Source organism: Ictidomys tridecemlineatus, chromosome 5 (genome assembly GCF_052094955.1).
Source record: "Ictidomys tridecemlineatus isolate mIctTri1 chromosome 5, mIctTri1.hap1, whole genome shotgun sequence".
NCBI lineage: Eukaryota > Metazoa > Chordata > Mammalia > Rodentia > Sciuridae > Ictidomys > Ictidomys tridecemlineatus.
The window spans coordinates 81,753,355-81,772,623 of NC_135481.1; the positions used below are offsets into that span (position 1 = coordinate 81,753,355).

Genomic DNA, 19,269 nt, shown 5'->3' on the forward strand with positions numbered 1-19,269 from the left:
GGAGTAGGGGGTGGAGATGGCATTAGGCACCTCATACTTTGGTGAAATATGACTCTCACATTTGAAAATTTTCTTATTTAAACTTGATTGAGAAAGCATATTCATCTTTGGGGCTTCGAAATGGGAAATAACAGAATCTTTGTGTCACTTTTAGAGATACATCATCATCTCAGAATTATCAATCAATAGCTGTCTTATTAAATATGAAGAGTGGAATGACTTTCTTAAAAAATTTGATGGAAATCAGCCTGTCACCTTCAGGCAAAATTCAAAAATTCTGTTTTTATCAAGACGCCATTAACTTGTCACGTATTCTCCCTGCATTTGCTTTCTGTGCCTATTCTCAATCTGTGTGTGGATAAATAAGACCCTCTTCTTTAACATCAACGTCCCCTCCTGTTTGAATTCGCAGACACGGCCATGATTAGAAGCTGTGACAGCATAGCCTTCTACTAGGGAAGCAAATGTGATGATAGCTCCATTAGAGGGAAGCATAAGAGGGAGGCCCCAGGCAGGAGCTTCAGCCCTTAGCCTGCTCACTGCCTAAGTGCAGGCACTGGAGGGAAGCGGCAGCTGTGAACGGGGAGTCCAAGTCGGGGGTGATACATTTTGATGATGGGGTATAACTGAAATTTGGATAACTTTTTTTGAGGTCCTACTGCTCAGCTACTTCCTCAAATTTTGTATTTTTCTTGCCAGAAAGATGGAATAAAGATAATGTCACTAAAAATGTCAAATCTTCACTATTCTCCCCCTTTTTCTTCAGTTACTTTCATTGTTGGAATTATTCCTTCTCCCTAACTGCCTCATTCAGATAAATATCTGCCATGATTGGTCATTCTGACTAGCCTTTTCTTCTTTTATGATTTGTTGTTGCCTACTCATATTTTAAACATATAAATGGAACGAGGACTGATACATACCTTTCTATGAGATGATTTTCATGCTCGGGGAGGGCACTACATTCTATCTATGCATATTTGTATGTCGTTCTTCATGAAAGTTTAGAAGATTTTCTCTGCAGGTTAGGGCCTTGGGGCTGGGATGCAATGCAGTCTTGTCTTTGGGCTTATTCACCTTCAAGGACAGGTCTTGAACTTTAGATTTGGCTGAAGCAGCATCACGTTCTGGCATTCCGGACTCACCTGGTTTTCCTGAACTCTCCTTTTCACCACCTAGCCTTGAAGGACTAATCGCTGAGCTTTCTGCATAGCCAGTGGATGTTTGGGGAAAATCACATACTTCCTTTCCAGAGTCGGCTCCTTTCTGCAGGGGAAGACTTGAAAAAGCCACTGTGTCTGCATCAGCCACGGAGGGAGAAACATCACTGAACTCAGAACAGCTTGCTGTTGTTTGTATTGGCACCGCAGCTTCACTGGGAACTGCAGATTCATTCGGAGAAGGACTAGAGAAATAGGGCTCCTCTCCTTCAGGGTCATCCTCAACACAGGCCTCAAAGAAGCATTCGATGTCCTCTCTGTCATCTAAGCCAGAGTCGATAGCATCTAGTGGCAATGGAGTGTTGCTCTTCTCTTCTACGTAATTGGTGACCTCCCCACAATCACTGTCATGAGATGAAAGAGACAAGTAGGAATAAAAGTCCCCTTTTCTCAGCTGGATGGGCCGGTGAGAATGTTCTAACACCTTCTCCTTGATTTGAGTTAATGAAGTGGGAGCAGCCTCCTCGTTTTCAGGTTGAGATTTACTTTTTAGGGCAGTGGAAGCCATGTCAATGATTTCCTTAACAAAGTCATGTACTGAACAATCTTCAGCATCTTTCTGATGGAAAACATCTGGCTCACAGTGGCAACAGGAAGTGTTGTCGCTGATAGAGGCATTTTCCTCTGTTTCATTTTGTTCAAGTGCTAGGCAACAACTAGCAGATTTTCCAGCCTCACTTGGTGCATCATTAGATGAAGATTCCAGTACATCACAGTCTTGTCTGTCGTTAACTCTGGTTTCTGAAGCCAGTTCTGGGCAAGACTTCTCAAGGGGAATGCAATCAGCAGCTTGATTTTCAAAATGGTGGCGATTTGGACATTTCTTTGGAGGGTGTCTGCCATTTGGGGGAACAAATTCCTTTCTACCAATATCTGAATCCTCTGAACCATCCACAAATGCTTTACACTTACAGTGCTCACTTTCTGAAGACTTTTTCCCATCTGAACCAAGATTCTCTGGTTCCTTTGAAATCCCATTCACTTCATCCTTTTGCCTTTCTGGAGTACTTTCAATATTGCCATTTTCCATGTCAGCCACATACGGATCTTTACTAACTTTGAAAATATTTTTCTTATTTTCACCCTTTGTCCCTAACTCATGTGTATGAGATGAATTCTTAGCATTTCCATTATTTTCAGGGAGACATTTTATGGAGCCATTTAGAAGGGCCTCAATGTTTAGGGTATCAGAGGGATTAGTTGTTTCACCACTGCTTACATCTTTACTGCACTTTATATCATCACTGAGATTGCACCGTTTCTTATCTTTTGTCAAGGAAAATTTTGGCCTAATCCAGGTCTGCAATTCATTCTTTATATAATCCAGCCCTGACATCAGGTTGCATTCTTCATAAATTTCATCATCTGTGGCAATACTGGAGTCATCTTCATCTTTGATGCACAGTTCTTCTTCAGTCAAGGTGAGTGTAGAGCTGGAGAGGAGATCACTGTCATCTTCATCGTCAGTGCAAGCAGAGGTACAAGAAACATTAACGATCATGCTGACATTCACGTCGCTTTCATCAGCCACAGAATGATTCAGGCGCTTCCTGAAGGATGCATTTGATTCCGGGATCTTGTTCTTGTGTAACACAATATCCTCTGAGCAAAGAGAGACTTCATCACTGCTACTAAGTTCTGTAAGAGATGCCGCTGAGTCTTCGTTGATAGAAGATGCTATGTCTAATGACATCTGGCCAGCAAAGGACATCTTTTGGGAACTGCTCTGGAGAGTGATATCAGAAACGCTTCGTTTTATCTTTTGCTCTGAGGGACTCTGAATATTCTCCAAACGATTCAGGAGATCTAATGTCCTTTTACTTAGTTCACCAACTGAGCCACTGCTCACACTTAGGTCCCCAGAGCTGTGACAGCTAAAAAGATCTTCATTGCTTTTATAGGATGTCAACCAACTTTCTAAAGAAGTGCTTCTCTGGAGGCTGTCACTACCATTTTTAAAGATGCCCAATCCAAATAAATCACCCCCTGGAGAAAGGGACTCAATAGATGAACTACGAGATAAAAGGGAGAGCTGTTTGGCATTCTGAATGCCAGTAAATGTCTTCTCTATATCGCCACTTTTATATGAATTGCGACCCATTTCATGGGGTGAACTTGCCAAAATCCTTTCATGGGGAGGTGCATCTGGTTGCAACTCTGAAGCTTGATGTTTAGATTTGCAGGATTTTTTATCAAAATAAAAACCACGAAGAAGGGGATCTTCCACATGTGCCTTTTCACTTTGTGACTGTTTCATTATCATTGGTAATTTGAGTTTTGAGCCTTGGAGGTACGAGTAATCATAAAATGTAAACACATCATGTTTTCCTTGTAATTCTTCTCCCAAACAATCAGGGGTATGTTTGGTAACACTGTTTAAGTCTCCAACTTTTCCATTTACACAACTCACTGGTGAAACGGATGAGTGAGAGCTATTTGGGAGCTTATTGCATTCCTCCTCATCTTTAAATTTTTGCTTTAACATGTTAACTGTGTCTCCCACTTTTGTGTCCAGATGTTCGGTTTCAGGGTTACTTGGGGACCTATCTCCCACATTGAGCAAGTACATTTCAGAGTTGGTAGTCACTTCAGTGTCTCCTTCACTGACGATTCCACTCTCACTGCCAGAATTCTGGCTCATGTCTCCACTGTGGCATGGGCAGGGCTTCATCAAGTTGGAACTACCTAAAAGATCTGGCAAAGATTTGGTAGATGAAAATGAAGAGTCTTTACTGAGACTCTTAGTTAAAATACTAGGCTGTGTCATGCCAGTAAACTTTGGATTGTTTTTTAGAAATGGTATGTGGCTGTCATCATAGAGTTCAACATTGTGGAGGCTATATACTTGGTAAATGTGTGGGCTGGGGGGTGCAGTGATATTTGAGGCATACTGAGATCCCCCATGGTCTCCTGCCTCCTCCTCATAACCAGGGTCCTCACTACTTGTCTCTTCAAGCTTCGATGAAGGCATGACAGATTGGGGTTCTTGATCAAGGTCATTTGATTCTTCATTTAAACTAATTAACTTGTTGCTTATATCTGTTTCATCCCATTCCAAAGCATCTTCACTCATTCCGTTTAGGTCCATCAAGCCGGGATCAATCACATTCAAAGTCTCCTGTGTAGGAAGAGAGGGAGAAAAAAGAAGAATTAGGGAATATAAATAGGAAGATTTTATCCATTTGAAATCTCTTGGAAGAGTCAAAAAACTGCCTGAAGCATGGATTTGAAAGATAGCGAAACTATCACCTCTGCTTCTCTCTGGAATAACATCCCCGAATTACTGAAATAGGTTTTTCTATCAATAGTAATTTGTCACTGAAGGCAATAACATATATTAAAATGTTAAGATTATTAGAGTCAAATTGTAATTTATGGAATTAATCATTTCCTATTGATTCTTCTACATTTTAAATCTTGGATTAAGTGAAGATAAAACTGTCAGGTAGATGAAAGTAAAAAGAGCACAGTCTATGATATCTGCTCAGGTACATTCACCCTCATATTATTTTAGTTTCTAAGCCCATAGTGGGATACCTGCAGTCACACATGGCAAATTCCCTTTACCTCTATTTCTAGGTTCTCCAACTTGACATGGTTTTTGCCTACAGAGCTAGTTATAGCCACCATAGAGGTCCATTTATGGACCTGAGGCTTTTGACTGTCCATCCCTTTCCCTTCCTTCCCTTTCAGGGCTATATGCCTCTTTAGAACTTGGCACTGCTCCCAATCAGACCCAAGGTGAACAACAATAACTGGTTTCCTCACACGTTTCCATGAACCCTAAGTGTTCTAGGGAAGTTCCTTGATCACAGTCCCTCTTTCTTCAGTCTGTCTTTATGGCGGAGGTTCCACTTCTGTCCTTGTTCTGATCTCACTATGGTTAGTCCTGACCTCTATTTCTTATAGGCAAGACTTTCCCCTTTCTGCCCATTTTCAGCCCCAGAATAATAACCCTCTGAAGACTTTCTTGACTCCCAAGGATGCAGAAGCCCAGATCTCCTTACCCTGCTCTCTGTCACCCCATTTGGGATAAATTTTGATCTTCCCTTGAACTTCTTGGTTTTTTGCCCCTTCTTAGGTAGAACTTGATGCATTCTGGGATAGAGTAGCTGGACAGGCTCCTGGATCTTGATCAGATTCCTTCACCATCTTAACTTGCTATCCAGTTCTCTGGATATGCTAGAGCCAAGAAGGGTGATAGATGTGTACTACAGGCCCTGATAGGCTCACCCACAGAACAAAACACAAAATGAACTTAGCACTTTAGTCTCTGCTCATGCTGGGTAGCCAGGCAAATGAGCTTGGCTCTAGAACTAGCAGACTAGTTGAAGAGCTAATTTTGCTGCTTACCAGCAGTGTGATTTTGGGCAAGTTACTTAACCTTTATGAGCACATCTCATTCCCTGTAAAATGGACATAGGATCATCTATCTTTTAAATGAGTGTTAAGTGAGCTAACGATTGTGGAGTCAGTCAACATTAGGTAGCTAAAATTCTTAATAAATGGAGAATGCTGAATTGCTCTAGACTGGCCTTGAGTCAGTCATAAAGGGTTCTCCCTGCCTCCTCAGTCTCTGCTTCTTACCATTCCTTCCAATTTGTTATTAAAACCACAAAGAATTCATGCATAATAGAGAGAGGTGTCATGCCTGTAACAGACCATTTTTGCATTACCAGTCAGAATTATTTTAACTGTCTGATTAAAAAATAGGCCATGATGCTTTTATTTCTCAGTTACTGGGAAGAAAGCTTCACCTGCAGCACATTAGCAGAATTTTCCTAAGCCCTTAACCCTTCCTGAAACTGTTGGAGGATACCACACAAACACATTAAGTATAAATACCTATTAGCACTTTATTATACTGGATATGTAGGAGATTGTCTGTATAGCACGCTTAAATTTAAAGGAGTCCAGTTACAAAGTAAACATTATAAGGGATATTTAAAAAATTTCGAACAGAAATGTTTCCTGCTGCCAGTGTTACAGCAGTTAATCTAGTACACTGGCAGTCATCATAGTCACTTACATGTGGAGTACATTCACTGTGATAAATTTTTATTAGAATTCCTGTTTATTCTTTGCTTGATGATAAAGGGAAGTACTAATGACCAGTTTGCATGGCTAATGAATGTTAAAATCTTCAGTTGTAGGAACAATCAATCAGTCTAATCAAATAGTATATTAATTTCAAATACCTTAGCTGACACTGTACTCTGATAGAGCTAATAAATAATTGAACTAGTCTTTCAAAGGAGCTCTCTTTGTAACTCTCAGTTGACTTTAAAGTTTAGCAGCAAAGATTTTCATGAGGGTCCCAAATCTTAGGGCTCATGTAGATATACAGGGATCATGCCATCCAGATGTGTTGGGAGTAGAACCTAAGTGTTGCCTGCAACTCAGACTGGTGTTCCATGACACAGTCACATTCAAATGCTGCCTTTATGGCTTTAGAAATTCAAGCCTAAGAAAGTACAAAACGTATAGCAGCACCTGAAGGAACAAATCTTTTGCTCAATAAAATAGCTGGAGTGAAAAATTTGCATATAATGTAATTTTTCCCCTTAACTCTCTTGTCCTATAAACCTCTTAATTTCTTGTGATTTCTAACATTTTTTGGTAAGTCAATTCCAGGGAATATGTGACAGGATCCATTAGGAAATGAGTCATATTAGACTTTGAATTTTTTCCATATTAAAGAAGTGCTACTTACTCTGCTCTCTCTCACTCCCTTCTTGTTTTGTATTAAATTCTGTCAGCATTTTTTAGTAAAATCTCCATTTCCTCAGGATTTAATTTAAAACAAAAAACATAGCCCTGGGGTAAGAAAGTGGGAAAAATTTCCAAGAGGAAGGACACTGGGATATTTATATAGCTAAGAAAGTTGCCTTTAGAAAAACAAATGCATACACAGAGATGTAACTGATGGGATGATGGGAAATTATTTGGTCAAATGCTGTCTTTGATGATAGCCCAATACAGACAATAATGCTCAAACTAAGTAAGCATCTGCTTCATTGTTGTTTCCCTAGACAAAATGCTTAGAACTTTTTTTTTATTCTTCTTTTTTTTTTTTTTTTTTTTTTTGCAGTACTAGGGATTTATCCCAGAGGCACTTATCACTGAGCTACAGTCCCCGCCCATCTTATTTTATTTTTAATTTTAGACATGGTCTTGCTAAGTTGCTGAGGCTGGCCTCAAACTTGCAATCCTCCTGCCTCAGCTTCCCAAGAACCTGGTAAAGAGGTATGAGTCTGGTAGAAGGGGCATGAGTCCGATGCCTAGTTCTTGCTTGGTACTTTTTTAAAAAGGTACTAATGATACTGTCTGTGATAAAGTGATGAGTCCAAATGGAGTTGGATTAAAAATCTGAATATCTGAATGAAGTCAGAAGAAGGTGATTAGTAAATGAAATTCCACTGGAATTAATTGTGCAACTCAAATTGAGCAATACATATACTACTTATGGTAACTTTGAGATGATAGTATAGAACTCTATTTTTAGAGTTCTATACTCTATTAAGAAAAATAATAGAGGAATTATTGGGAATAATAATCATTAATATTATTAATAATATCATGAATAATAAATTATAAACTCTAAATTAATTCATGCAAGGATCTGTCATTTATAAACTTGCTTTGGATACAGAATTTTGTTTAAAACCAGGGTATTATATAAATAATCACACACACACACACACACACACACACACACACAATTCTGCAGATATGTTCAAGAAATAAATAAAATTAATTGGTGCTATTTATTATTTTATTCTTGAAAGCAGGTTATTTCTAGAAATACAATGTATATCAAGAAAGGAACTAAAAGTGGCTAGAGAAATGATAACAATGATGATGATGATGAAAGAACCAAGATTCCAATTGAAGTAAGTGATATACATCTGAATTGGCATCCTCTATAGCTTTATGGCATTAATTGAGTTATATATTCAAGGATTGCGTTTTCAAGAATTTCTTAAAATTTTAGGTTTAAGGGTTGGTGTTTATAAGAAATAAGAAACACATAACCTACAGAGTGGGAATGAAGAAACCTGACATTCTATAAAACAACAACCAACAGATCTGATACAGCAACCTCTGGATGTCTTGGATTTCCTTTAAAAAGTGGTGCTTCTTGAAAGATTTTTCCTAAAAAAAATCTCAAGAAGATTAGGCTGAACTGAATATTTTAGTAAAACTTCTGGCACTGGGTGTAGGCAAAATCTTTAGGAGGTCTTGTGATTTGTATCGTCCCATTTATTCCAGATTCAGGATATTTTGTTCAGCTTTTTCACTGCTGTGACCAAAAGACCTGACAAAAACAACAAAGATGAAGGAAAGTTTATCTGGGTCTCACAGTGTCAGAGGTCCCAGTCCATAGATGGCTGACTCCTTGCTCTAGGCTAAAAGTGAGGCAGAACATCATGACCAAAGGGCATGGCAGAGGGAAGCAGCAGAGGACATAATCATCAGAAAGCAAAGAACTCCACTCACCAGGGACAAATCATAACCCCCAAAGGCACACCCCAGGGACCCAAGACCTCCAGCCCTCCCCACTGTTGATGTGAATTAACATCATCCCATAAGTTCACACCAATGGATCAACATACTGATTAGGTTAAAGCTGCCATAATCCGATCATTTTACCTCTAAACTTTCTTGCATTGTCTTATGCACAAACTTTTGGGGGACACCTCTTATCTAAGCCATAACACAGGATTTAATGAGCAGTACTACATCAAAATCTGGTAGGGGGTATTTATCTGTAGAAAAGAGGAATATGAAAAAAAAGCAAAATTAACTATAACTAATAAAGATATACTTGCTTACTCTATGGTGAAAAGCAGAATACATGGAGATCTGATGCACAATGGAGAAAAATCATATAAAGATCAGATTGAGGAAATCAATCTAAATGAGAAAAATTCCCAAATTCATGTATTCACTCTGCTTTTTTTTTTAATTCTACAATATTCTTTTTAGCCTCTACCCCAAACCTATACCTAAAGTGTCTGAGCATTGGATGCATAATTAGTTTCCTAAATTGGATTTTACCAAACAAAATCACAAACAACAATCATAAACAGCTAGTCCTCAGAAAGACAGCTTTTAAAAGAATCCTGAATGTGTCATATTCTTTCTCTTATTGAGCGGAGAATGGACTCAGAGTTAGCAAGAAAAATACTGAAGGGGAAAAAAAGCAAAATGTTCACTCTTTATCAGCCACTTTGGGGTTGGATGTAGAAACTAAAACAAATCTGGGTTTGAATCTGAGTCCCCTTACCCCATGTTAACTGTGGACAAGTTAATGAACTGATATAAACCTAATTTCAGCACAGTGTGTCTATTTTACAGACTATTAGGAGCTTTAAATAAGGAAATATAAAATCCCATAGGGTGGGCCTGGCACACAGTAGGGGCATAATGACTCACAGCTATCCTGTGTTGAAATATCCTATATTTCCTGTGTTGAACTGAGAGGAAGATAGCATGGTTGAATGGTTAAAAATCATAACAGTTTTTGTATCAAGACATGTGGTTTGGTTGACTAATCTCTTTGGTACAACCACATGCATGGGATTCAATAAAATAAATATTAATTAGGTCCTTTACACACACTGTGCTATACTTGGGGGTGGGGTCTGCTTTTGTCTTGCATGCCCTAATTGGTTTATCCTACAGGAATACCAAGCCAGAAAGGCACCAGCCCAACTCTCAGTAAGGCCCATAGCTCAAGGACTTTCTATTTCCTGAAAATAATCTTTTTTTAAAAAGGCAGGTCTATTGTCTGTGAAATTCTATCACAACTGACACATTAGAGCAATCAAATACTGCTCACTATCTATCAGATTGACAATAATGTTAAAGTAACTTGTCTCAGCTCAGAAAATGCTTTGAAAGTCTATCTCACACTAATGATCAAAAACTGTTCTAGTGAATGCTCTTTTTCAATAACAAAGCTGATCAGAAACTCAAAACAGACAAGTAAAATCCAAAGTCATCTCACAAATCTTACTAAAATGAGTACTGACATGGACATATTTCCTAGTCTTGACTACATAGATAATTCTGAAATAGTTGAAAATGAAAAATCCATTAGATGTTGTTCTAATGGTAAAAATTGCCTTTCTTCTCAGTAGGGACTAAGGACAAAGGGAGTTCAATGATGGAAAGCAGGGGTTTTCTTTCCATAAATAAACTTCACAGGGGCAGGGGCTTTTGTCTTCTCTCCCTTATAACCCTAGTACCTAAAACAGTGCCTGAGATAAAGCAGGTTGTCAAAACTTTTTTTTACTAAGTGAACTGAAGGAAGACTTGCCCAGGGTCTCATGAATTGTTGAAGGGAGCTGAGGAAAGCTCCTGAAGTTAAACTGTGCTGCGCTGAGGGATATCTGACTTTTAAGCTGGTGCTATCTCTCAGTTATAAAATTTAAAGAGCTCGGTTATAAATTCTAAGAGCCTTGAAAACTTGCTCAGTGAAAGACACAACATCATACACAGTCATCCCTCAGTGTCCATGGAATATTTGTTCCAGGATATCCACATCCTCAAGATAACAAAACCAGTGGTTTCTTACATAAAATGGTACAGTATTTTTATATAACTGATCATATATTCCAGAAAACTTTTTAAATATTCTAATACTTTAAATAATACCTAATACATATCATTGTTACATTGTGTTATTTAGGAAATAATTACAAGGAAAAAAATCTGCCCATGTTCAGTACAGATGTAATTTTTGTTTGTTTGTTTTTGGCACTGGGGATTGAACCCAGGGGCACTCAACCACTGAGCCACATTTTTAGCCCTTTTTTGTATTTTATTTAGAAAAAATAAAATACATTTTAATTTTATTTAGAGACAGGGTCTCCCTGAGTTCCTAGGGCCTTGCTAAGTTGCTGAGGCTGGCTTTGAACTCAAGATCCTCATACCTTGGGCTCTAAGCCTCTGGGATTACAGGTTTATGCCACTGTGCCTGGCTCTTTCAAATGTTTCTTATGGATGGTTGTTTGACTCTATAGAAGCGGATCCTATGGATGGATATGAAGGGTTAACTGTATTGCCTGATGGCATTTATAACCAGATCTGGTAAATAATCTGAAATAGTTAATTTCAGAAAATAACCAGAAAAGATAAATCCACAGGGACAGGGCTGGGGATGTGGCTCAAGCGGTAGCGCGCTCGCCTAGCATGCGTGCGGCCCGGGTTCGATCCTCAGCACCACATACCAACAAAGATGTTGTGTCCGCCGAGAACTAAAAAATAAATATTAAAAATTCTCTCTCTCTCTCTCTCTCTCTCTCCTCTCTCACTCTCTCTTAAAAAAAAAAAAAATCCACAGGGACAGAATGAAGATAGGTGGTTGCAAGGGGCTGTCAGGAGGAATGGGAAGTGACTGCTTAATGGTACGTGGTTTCCTTTTGGGATATTGACAATATTTTCCAGGTGGTAGTGAGATAGGAGTTTGAAGAAACAGAAAAAGAAGGACTGAGTCTTAAAAGGGAAGCACCCACGAACTGTTGGCATGCAAAACACACATTGCTGAGCAAAAAGACCTGCTTCCTTGACCCACGCCCTTGCCAGCAAAAAGTAACACATAGGCAATGTGTAAGTGCTGGAGAAACTGGAGTAACTGTGCTGATTCCTCTAGTCCAGCCCCTGGCTATTGTCCTTCTATAATCATTAACACTCCAGACCAAGGGGTTGCTGTCTCCCTATCTGGGGATGGTCTGCATTCTCCCTTAGATGTATATTTTTTACTTCACCCCAGAAGACATCTCTCCCTTGAGAAACCTTGCATTCTCCCTGGAATGTGTGTCTGCTTTCCTCAATAAATCTGTGTGTCTGACTAGCTCATGCTGAAATCCTTTTCCATTCCTTATGCCAAGGATCCCACTTGTTCTGAGCTGAGGTTCCCCCTCTCGGGAACTCCTCTGGCAGTGGGTACAATGTTGTGAATGTACCAAACCCACTGAATTACTTAAAGTTATTAATTTTGTGGGAATTAAAGAACTACTGAATATAAAAAAAATCATTTGTAACCTTAGAGATGGCTGGTCCTAGATGTTGGCACACGAGGAAATGAGTATAGAAGTATTTGAGAGCAGCCCGAAGGAGTCCAGGACCCATGGCAAAATTGCAATTAAGACTGGCAGCATGTGCCTACCAAGGTTGTTTACCACCTTTCTTGTCCTCTAGCACCAGTCTTGGAAGGAGAATGGAAATATAGAAACATGAAGGTCTCAGATGTATTGGAAACTCTTCAATACATTCTGTTAATTATTCTAATACCTTTTCCTTCAACACCAGGCACAGTAGCCCATTCAAACTATATTTATTTAACAATCAACCCCCCACAAAAATGCTGTTTAATACTCTTGATTTGATTTTGTTTATGAAAAACAGGTTGCTGAGAGCTTTAATGTTCTATAAGTAGAGGGATCCTCAGGCTATAGGAAGGAATTTCACAGAAGAAAGCAGAATACACAAAATATAAACACTTTTTCTTCCTTTCCTATAACTTCAGTTTCATTGAAGGGTCTGCCCTAGTGAAGCACTATTTTGATTAAGAAGCTATAATAAGAAATATATTTGGACTTTGGTCTTTACCCAAGTTTCCTACACAGAGCTCTTAAAACCCTTGGAATTTACTGATAGGAATGTCTTTTGTTATTCACAAAGAGCCACTTTTGATTACACGGGAGTTTATGCTAATGAGGTAATTTAGGTAGGGCCCCTAGGTAGCCTCACAGGCTGGGGCTGGCCACCAGAAAGACCAAGTGATTAGAGGGCTGGAACTTTCAGCTCCACTTACAGGGTCTCTAGAGAGAAGGATTGGGCTGGATATGAAAAACCTTCAAAAAATTCTTGAAGAATGAAATTTGATGAGCTTTCAGGTTGCTGAACTCCTAGAGGTGTTGGAAGGGTGGTACACCTGAGGAGGCAAAACTTTAATCCCCTCACCCTGAGCACCTTCTCCATCTGGTGATTCCTGTGTTGTATCTTTTCATAATAATTTGTAAATGTAAATAAAGCCTTGCCCTAAGCATTTTAGCAAATTATTGAGCCCAGGGAGGAATGGTAGGGATTAAAAGTCCTGCCAGAAGCAGAGAATGGTAAGATTGGCATCTGAGGTGGGGGAAGTCTTGTAGGACTGAGCCCTTTACCTTGAGGGATCTGACACTGACTCCACCTAGATAATTTGAGAACTGGGTTAAATGGTAGGACATCTGGCTGGTATGGAAGTAGAGAGTTGCTCAGTATGGAGAAAAACCTACACATTTGCTCTCAGAAATGTGTGTAGGGAAACAGTGTGTTTTTTTTGTTTGTTTTGTTTTGGTTTTTTTTGTTGTTGTTTTTTAAAGAAGCAATCTATTGAGTAATATAATAAGTGGACTGGGGTTGTGGCTTAGCTGTAGAGCACTCGCTTAGGATGTGTGAGGCCCTGGGTTTGATCCTCAGCACCACATATAAATAAATAAAATAAACATATAAAAATAATAAGTGTCAATAAGTTAATGACATTTAGATACTTCATAGTCTCTAAATAATTCTTAGAAACTTTGGTGTTGGTGGTATTAAAGCTAGGTGACAGCAAATGACCAAGTTTTCTCTTAAGCTAATTGTTGTATAAATCATTTTCTCCCTTCCTCTCCCCCTGATGGCCTGCCTCTATATGTGTGTCTGTGCGTGTATATATATATATATATATATTTTTTTTTTCTTTTTCTTTTTTCTTTGAGTTAGGGTCTCACTATGGTCCTCTTTTGCCCACACTAGGCTCAAGGGATCCCTTTGCCTTAATCTCCCAAGCAGCTGGGACTACAGGTACAGGCATGCAACATGTACCCAGTTCACATTATTCATATTCCTTAAACACATGCTGTAGGAAAAAGTTTTTTTCCAACTCTGAATGCTTTACTAGAAAAACAATTTACTTCCACTGGCAAATAATTATTTTATCTTGACTATTGTTTTATTTGTAAACAACTAAAATTTTTATTATCTTCAGAACAGCCTAACTAGGAAAACTGTTGTTTCCTTTTCTCAGTCACTATTCTGTGGAATTTTCCTCCTGAATTTCAAGAAGTTCTTAAATTTTTAGTTATATAAAAATAATTTTTTATTAAAATTTAGGAAGAAGTTTTTACACAAAAGGAACTTCTCTTTCTGACCTCTACAGTACTATGTAGAACTGAAACATATAAAAAAAAAAAAAGTTCAAAAGAAAAAATAAACCTCAATGAGGCTGTAAAAAGCCCAACTGCAATAAAATGGTATTTTCTTCTCTCCACCACATGGTAAATCTATCTGGGTGACAATGACAGACCTACTACATGCCAGTTGCATGATTTCCCCCTCTAATGGTAACATCTAGCTTCAGTTTTCTAGATTTGTTCTAGCTTTTTGGTGTTTGCTTTCTAACTGTCAGGAATTGAGATAACATGTGAGTTTTGTGCCACTGGTAGTTTTTATACCTCTGCCTTAGGGAGATGTATACTCTTCTTGTTCCTTTATGACAGTGATTTTACATTAATAAAAACATACATTTCCCTCAATATAAGGAACTGAACCCAGGGCCTTGCAAATGCTAGGCAAGCACTACCACTGAGATACATTTAAAAATACTTTTAAGGGGCTGGGGATGTGGCTCAAGCGGTAGCGCGCTCGCCTAGCATGCGTGCGGCCCGGGTTCGATCCTCAGCAGCACCACATACCAACAAAGATGTTGTGTCCGCCAAGAACTAAGAAAAAATAAATAAATGTTAAAATTCTCTCTCTCTCTCTGTCCCCCTCTCTCTCTCACTCTCTCTTAAAAAAAAAAAAAAAAAAAAAAAAAAAAAAAAAAAAAAAATAAAAATACTTTTAAAATACATTTTAAAATTGTATTTTGAGACATGGTCTCGTTAAGTTGCCCCAGGCTGGCCTTGAATCCTCCTGCCTCAGTTCTTTATGGGTAATTGGGGTTATAGGTATGTAACACTGTGCCTGGCAACACCTACAGGTTTTTTTTTTTTTTTTTTTTTAATATTTTTAGTTGTAGATGGACACAATGACTTTATTTTATTTACTTTTTATGTGGTGCCAAGAATCTAACCCAGTGCCTCACATGTGCTAGGCAAGTGCTCTACCACTGAGCCACAACCCCTGGCCCCATATCTTCAGTTTTTAAAACCTAAAAAAACATTGGTAGTAAAGAGGAGATGAGGAATCATATAAACAAGTGAACTTTTCTAACACATGGGCTTTTCTTTGAGATAGAATTAAGGTCTCAACTTTCAATCTGTTTTGTAAGAACATAAAATTCATGTTATAATCCTCAGGTAGCCTCAGGTACAACAAGAGTATTGTCAACATGCCAAGGTCTGCTTGAAAAGCACACATCAAATAACAGAGCTCACCCATGTCCAGGATCCATGCCCTTTACAAAGTACCCACTGGAGTTCCCCTTAAACTGCAGTTTTGCTTTCTGTGGTTTCAGTTATTCAAGGTCAACTGTGGTCTGAAAGTATTAAATGGAAAATTCCAGAAAGACAATTCATAGGGCTTGAATTGCATACCTTCCTGAGTAGCAATGAAATCTTGCTTTGCTTTGCCCCATTTCTGCCTTGGACATGATTCATCTATTTGTCTAGTGTATCTATTCTGCATATGCTTACTCTCCTAATTACTTAGTAGACATCCCCATTATCAGATCTACTGCTATGGTATGGCAGTGCTGTGTTCAAGTAATCCTTATTTTACTGAAGAACGGCCCACAGCATAAGAGTAGTGATGATGACAATTTGAATTTACCAAAGGAAAGCCAAAAAATACTTAAAATGAAAAGCTGAAAGTTTTCAATATAACATGGAAAGAAAAAAAATAGATGGTGATGTTGCTGAGACTTACAGTAAGAATGAATCTTCTGTGAAATTGTAAAGAAGTAAAAAGAAGTTTGTGCTACTTTTACTTTCAAACCTCAAACTTCATTGAGTGATAAATTGCTTAGTAAAGATGGAAAAGATACTAGGGGTGGGCTGGGGGTCTTAGAATATATTCTCAGGAGATGACAGGGGAAAGTTTACTCTTCACTGAGAGAATTTTCTATCTATTCATTCTCAAGGATTACATACATCAAGAACCAACATTGTATCATTATGGCTTTTAATTGTTAACTCCTCTCAGGTAAACAAGGTGTGGTTTTTGCTGTTGTTTTTAAATTTTAAGTCTTATAATTACAACTCATCATTCAGACAAAACAAAAAGAATAAAGCGTTGACTAACTTGGATTAGGAAATTATGAGTGACCCTAAATGGCATGCACTGGATTGGTATTTTTGTTGTTGTTGTTGATCTTTCTCATGCCAATCACTATGCTTTTCTCACATTTATCATCTGATTCGCCCAAGTTTATCTGATTAATAGGCAGGTCAGCTATGACTCATTTTCTTGAGATGGTTTAACCCTTTATTTTATTTCATTTGATTTATATCACTGTTTGAATAGCCTCTCATAAAGATAACTGCTTTTAGACTCAGAGGGGATCTAAAGAGTCTCAGAATTGCTAGGATACCTCCCTTGAGCTGTCACTGCTCCCATCACAAAAATGACTAGAGAGTTTACAAGCTACAACTGATGCTCAGAAGGTTGTCTGAAATTTCAGGATGAATTTTGCTAGGAGGTAATAAACGTTTTTGAATCTTTCAAAAATCTTTCCACAAGATTTTTCCTATCCTAGAATCCTTAGACATATTGAAAATGTAGAATCCTGGGGAATTTTCTTTTTGAGATCTCATGGGAAAATACTAAGTATTCTAAAATGCCATTAAATTAAATCTTCATCTCGACTGGAATAGAAACTCTGATCCTGGGCTCTCATGGAGACTCGTGTTAGTTTTAAATGTCAGGACCTTAATTCAAACTGTAACCCAAATCATAGATTTCTAATTCAAAGAAATGTAAATCTCAACCTAAAGAAAAATGATATCAAAATGTAAGTTCATTTTGTAAATTAAAAAAAAACAACAATAACATTAGAAGTTCGTGGTTACTTTAATCCTTTAAAACCTTTTGTAATGTAAAAATTAGCTCAAAATAATGATGAACTATAAACTCTTTGGATATGGGTCCTTAAGTTGGCAACTAAGAGAATATGCTGAATTTATTAGGGCAGAGAGGCAAGGCACTGAGCAGCCAGGGAAGCTAATTACCTGGGCTAAACCTGAATTTACTACTCTAGACACTTCACAATGGTAGCATTTGGGACTGATATCTCTGCTTTGCTTGCATTCAGTGCAGTGTAACATACTCTGTACTATGTAAGGTTTTTTTTTTTTTTTTCCTTCTTCTTAATAAATAGAAAGTAATTAGGGAAGTAGACTACTAGATGACCTCTACCTCTTACCAACCAACAATATTTTTTTAAAGGCCTCTCTGTAAGACATTCTCTGGTAAATAAATGTCTTTGCTGCTCTTAGGGAGCACAAGGATCCTCAGATAAATAGAGATCCCTTATGTTTACCTTCAGATAGTTTCCATATTAAGCTGACAAAGGCTTTATTTTTTTTCTTCAAATATTAAAGACACTCCCCCCCACCACCAAATTAATCATTTTCCTTCATTATTTAGTAAAGTATTTGATGAGCTGTGACTCCATAAACTTTAGGAACTCATTTATTATGTTGCCTGATCAGACCTTGCATTTATTTACACAGTGTACCCATAAAACCCAGCTTTCATTAGTGCTGGGGAGGAACAGTCCTGCTTCCTTTGCTGGGGAAGGTGAAGCTGGAGAAGATAATTAACCATGAAACAATAAGGAGGCTTGCTGGGTAAGCAGTAGTGTGAAAACAGTTACTCCTCACAAAAGAGGGGAAATTAGCTTGCTGGATAAAAAAGGAAGTGTCAGATTGAAGACTGAAAGGCCTGCCAACAGAAGTAGATAGCTCTATGCATCATTAATGAAATTTTTTAACACTTAAACGCCACAGCTGTCCACATTTAAATGCATGTAAATGCCATGTGTTTCCAGAGATTAATATGCATGTTAAAATATTTTTTTTTCTTCCTTAAACTTCTAGATGTTGTCTCTGTTTCATTTCACCTACTTTCTTTCTAAGAATAAAAATGTACCAGCTTTCTCAGCATTGTGTCCTCATTTCCAAAGCCCACGTACATGATATATCCTGGAGATGGGCAGCATGCTCATTATATTTTAACAAACACATTATTTTACATTCATAATACTGATATTTTAGTAAACAGAAAGTTTGTTTTGATTTTGCTGCTTCACAGAGTGAAGACTTATGATGTGCGTTTCCTTTCAAAACTTCCTCCTGGAGCATTAGTGTTCCCTGAAGCAGCCCCATTTTGGCAGAAATTCAGTTCTGTGCAGTGCCAAAAGAAATAGAATAAACAAACACTGCTCCATGCAGCTGGTGAGATAATTTACATATTACTGCACACCAAACATGAAGACCTGAATATGGATTAGAGCTACGGTGATGACACAAATGTCATATAGATAAAGAGAAACAAAATCCAACACATCATTGTTTATTTTACCACTGCTACTGTATGAATGCTGCCCAGAAAGGAAAAAAAAAAAAAAACGAAAGAGAGAGAGAGAGAGGGAATTGCTTTTTGAAAATTGGAATCCTTTCCGTATTTGAAGTGGAGTTCTTTCAGACAGTAATACAAGAAAAGAAAGAAGCAAAAAGGCATAGGTTATTTTGGATCCCTGAATCTTCCCACTTTTGCCTTGTCAGTTAAAGCAATTTTAAAGTGCATAAATTTGGATGAGAAAGGTCAGGGATACTTGGCCATAGTTATCACACAGGGATAACTTTTAAAATACAAAGATACCTGAACTCCTTTCTAGCTCCTTCTCTACCCTTGATAATTTCATTTGAACATTGAGCTCTTTGAGAATGAGGTTCTTGGTTAGGGGGTTGGAATAGACAGTGTAGGTCCATTAAAGTTCCTTGAGGAGATGCCATTCAGCGGGCAGGACCTGCCTAGAGTTCTCAGCTAACATGTCTTCTCTCCTCATTCCTGC

General features: G+C 38.1%; 1 protein-coding gene across 5 annotated transcripts in view; it reads right to left on the bottom strand.

Moving 5' to 3' along the window:
* Akap6 (A-kinase anchoring protein 6) overlaps positions 1-19,269 on the bottom strand; it is a 499,805-nt gene that overhangs the window by 7,318 nt on the left and 473,218 nt on the right. For all 5 annotated transcript variants that reach the window (XM_021724690.3, XM_040275774.2, XM_040275773.2 and 2 more), the window contains one exon: positions 924-4,338. In XM_021724690.3, the coding sequence (XP_021580365.2) occupies positions 967-4,338 (3,372 nt within the window). In that variant the 3' untranslated portion in view covers positions 924-966. The remainder of the gene's footprint in view (positions 1-923; positions 4,339-19,269) is intronic.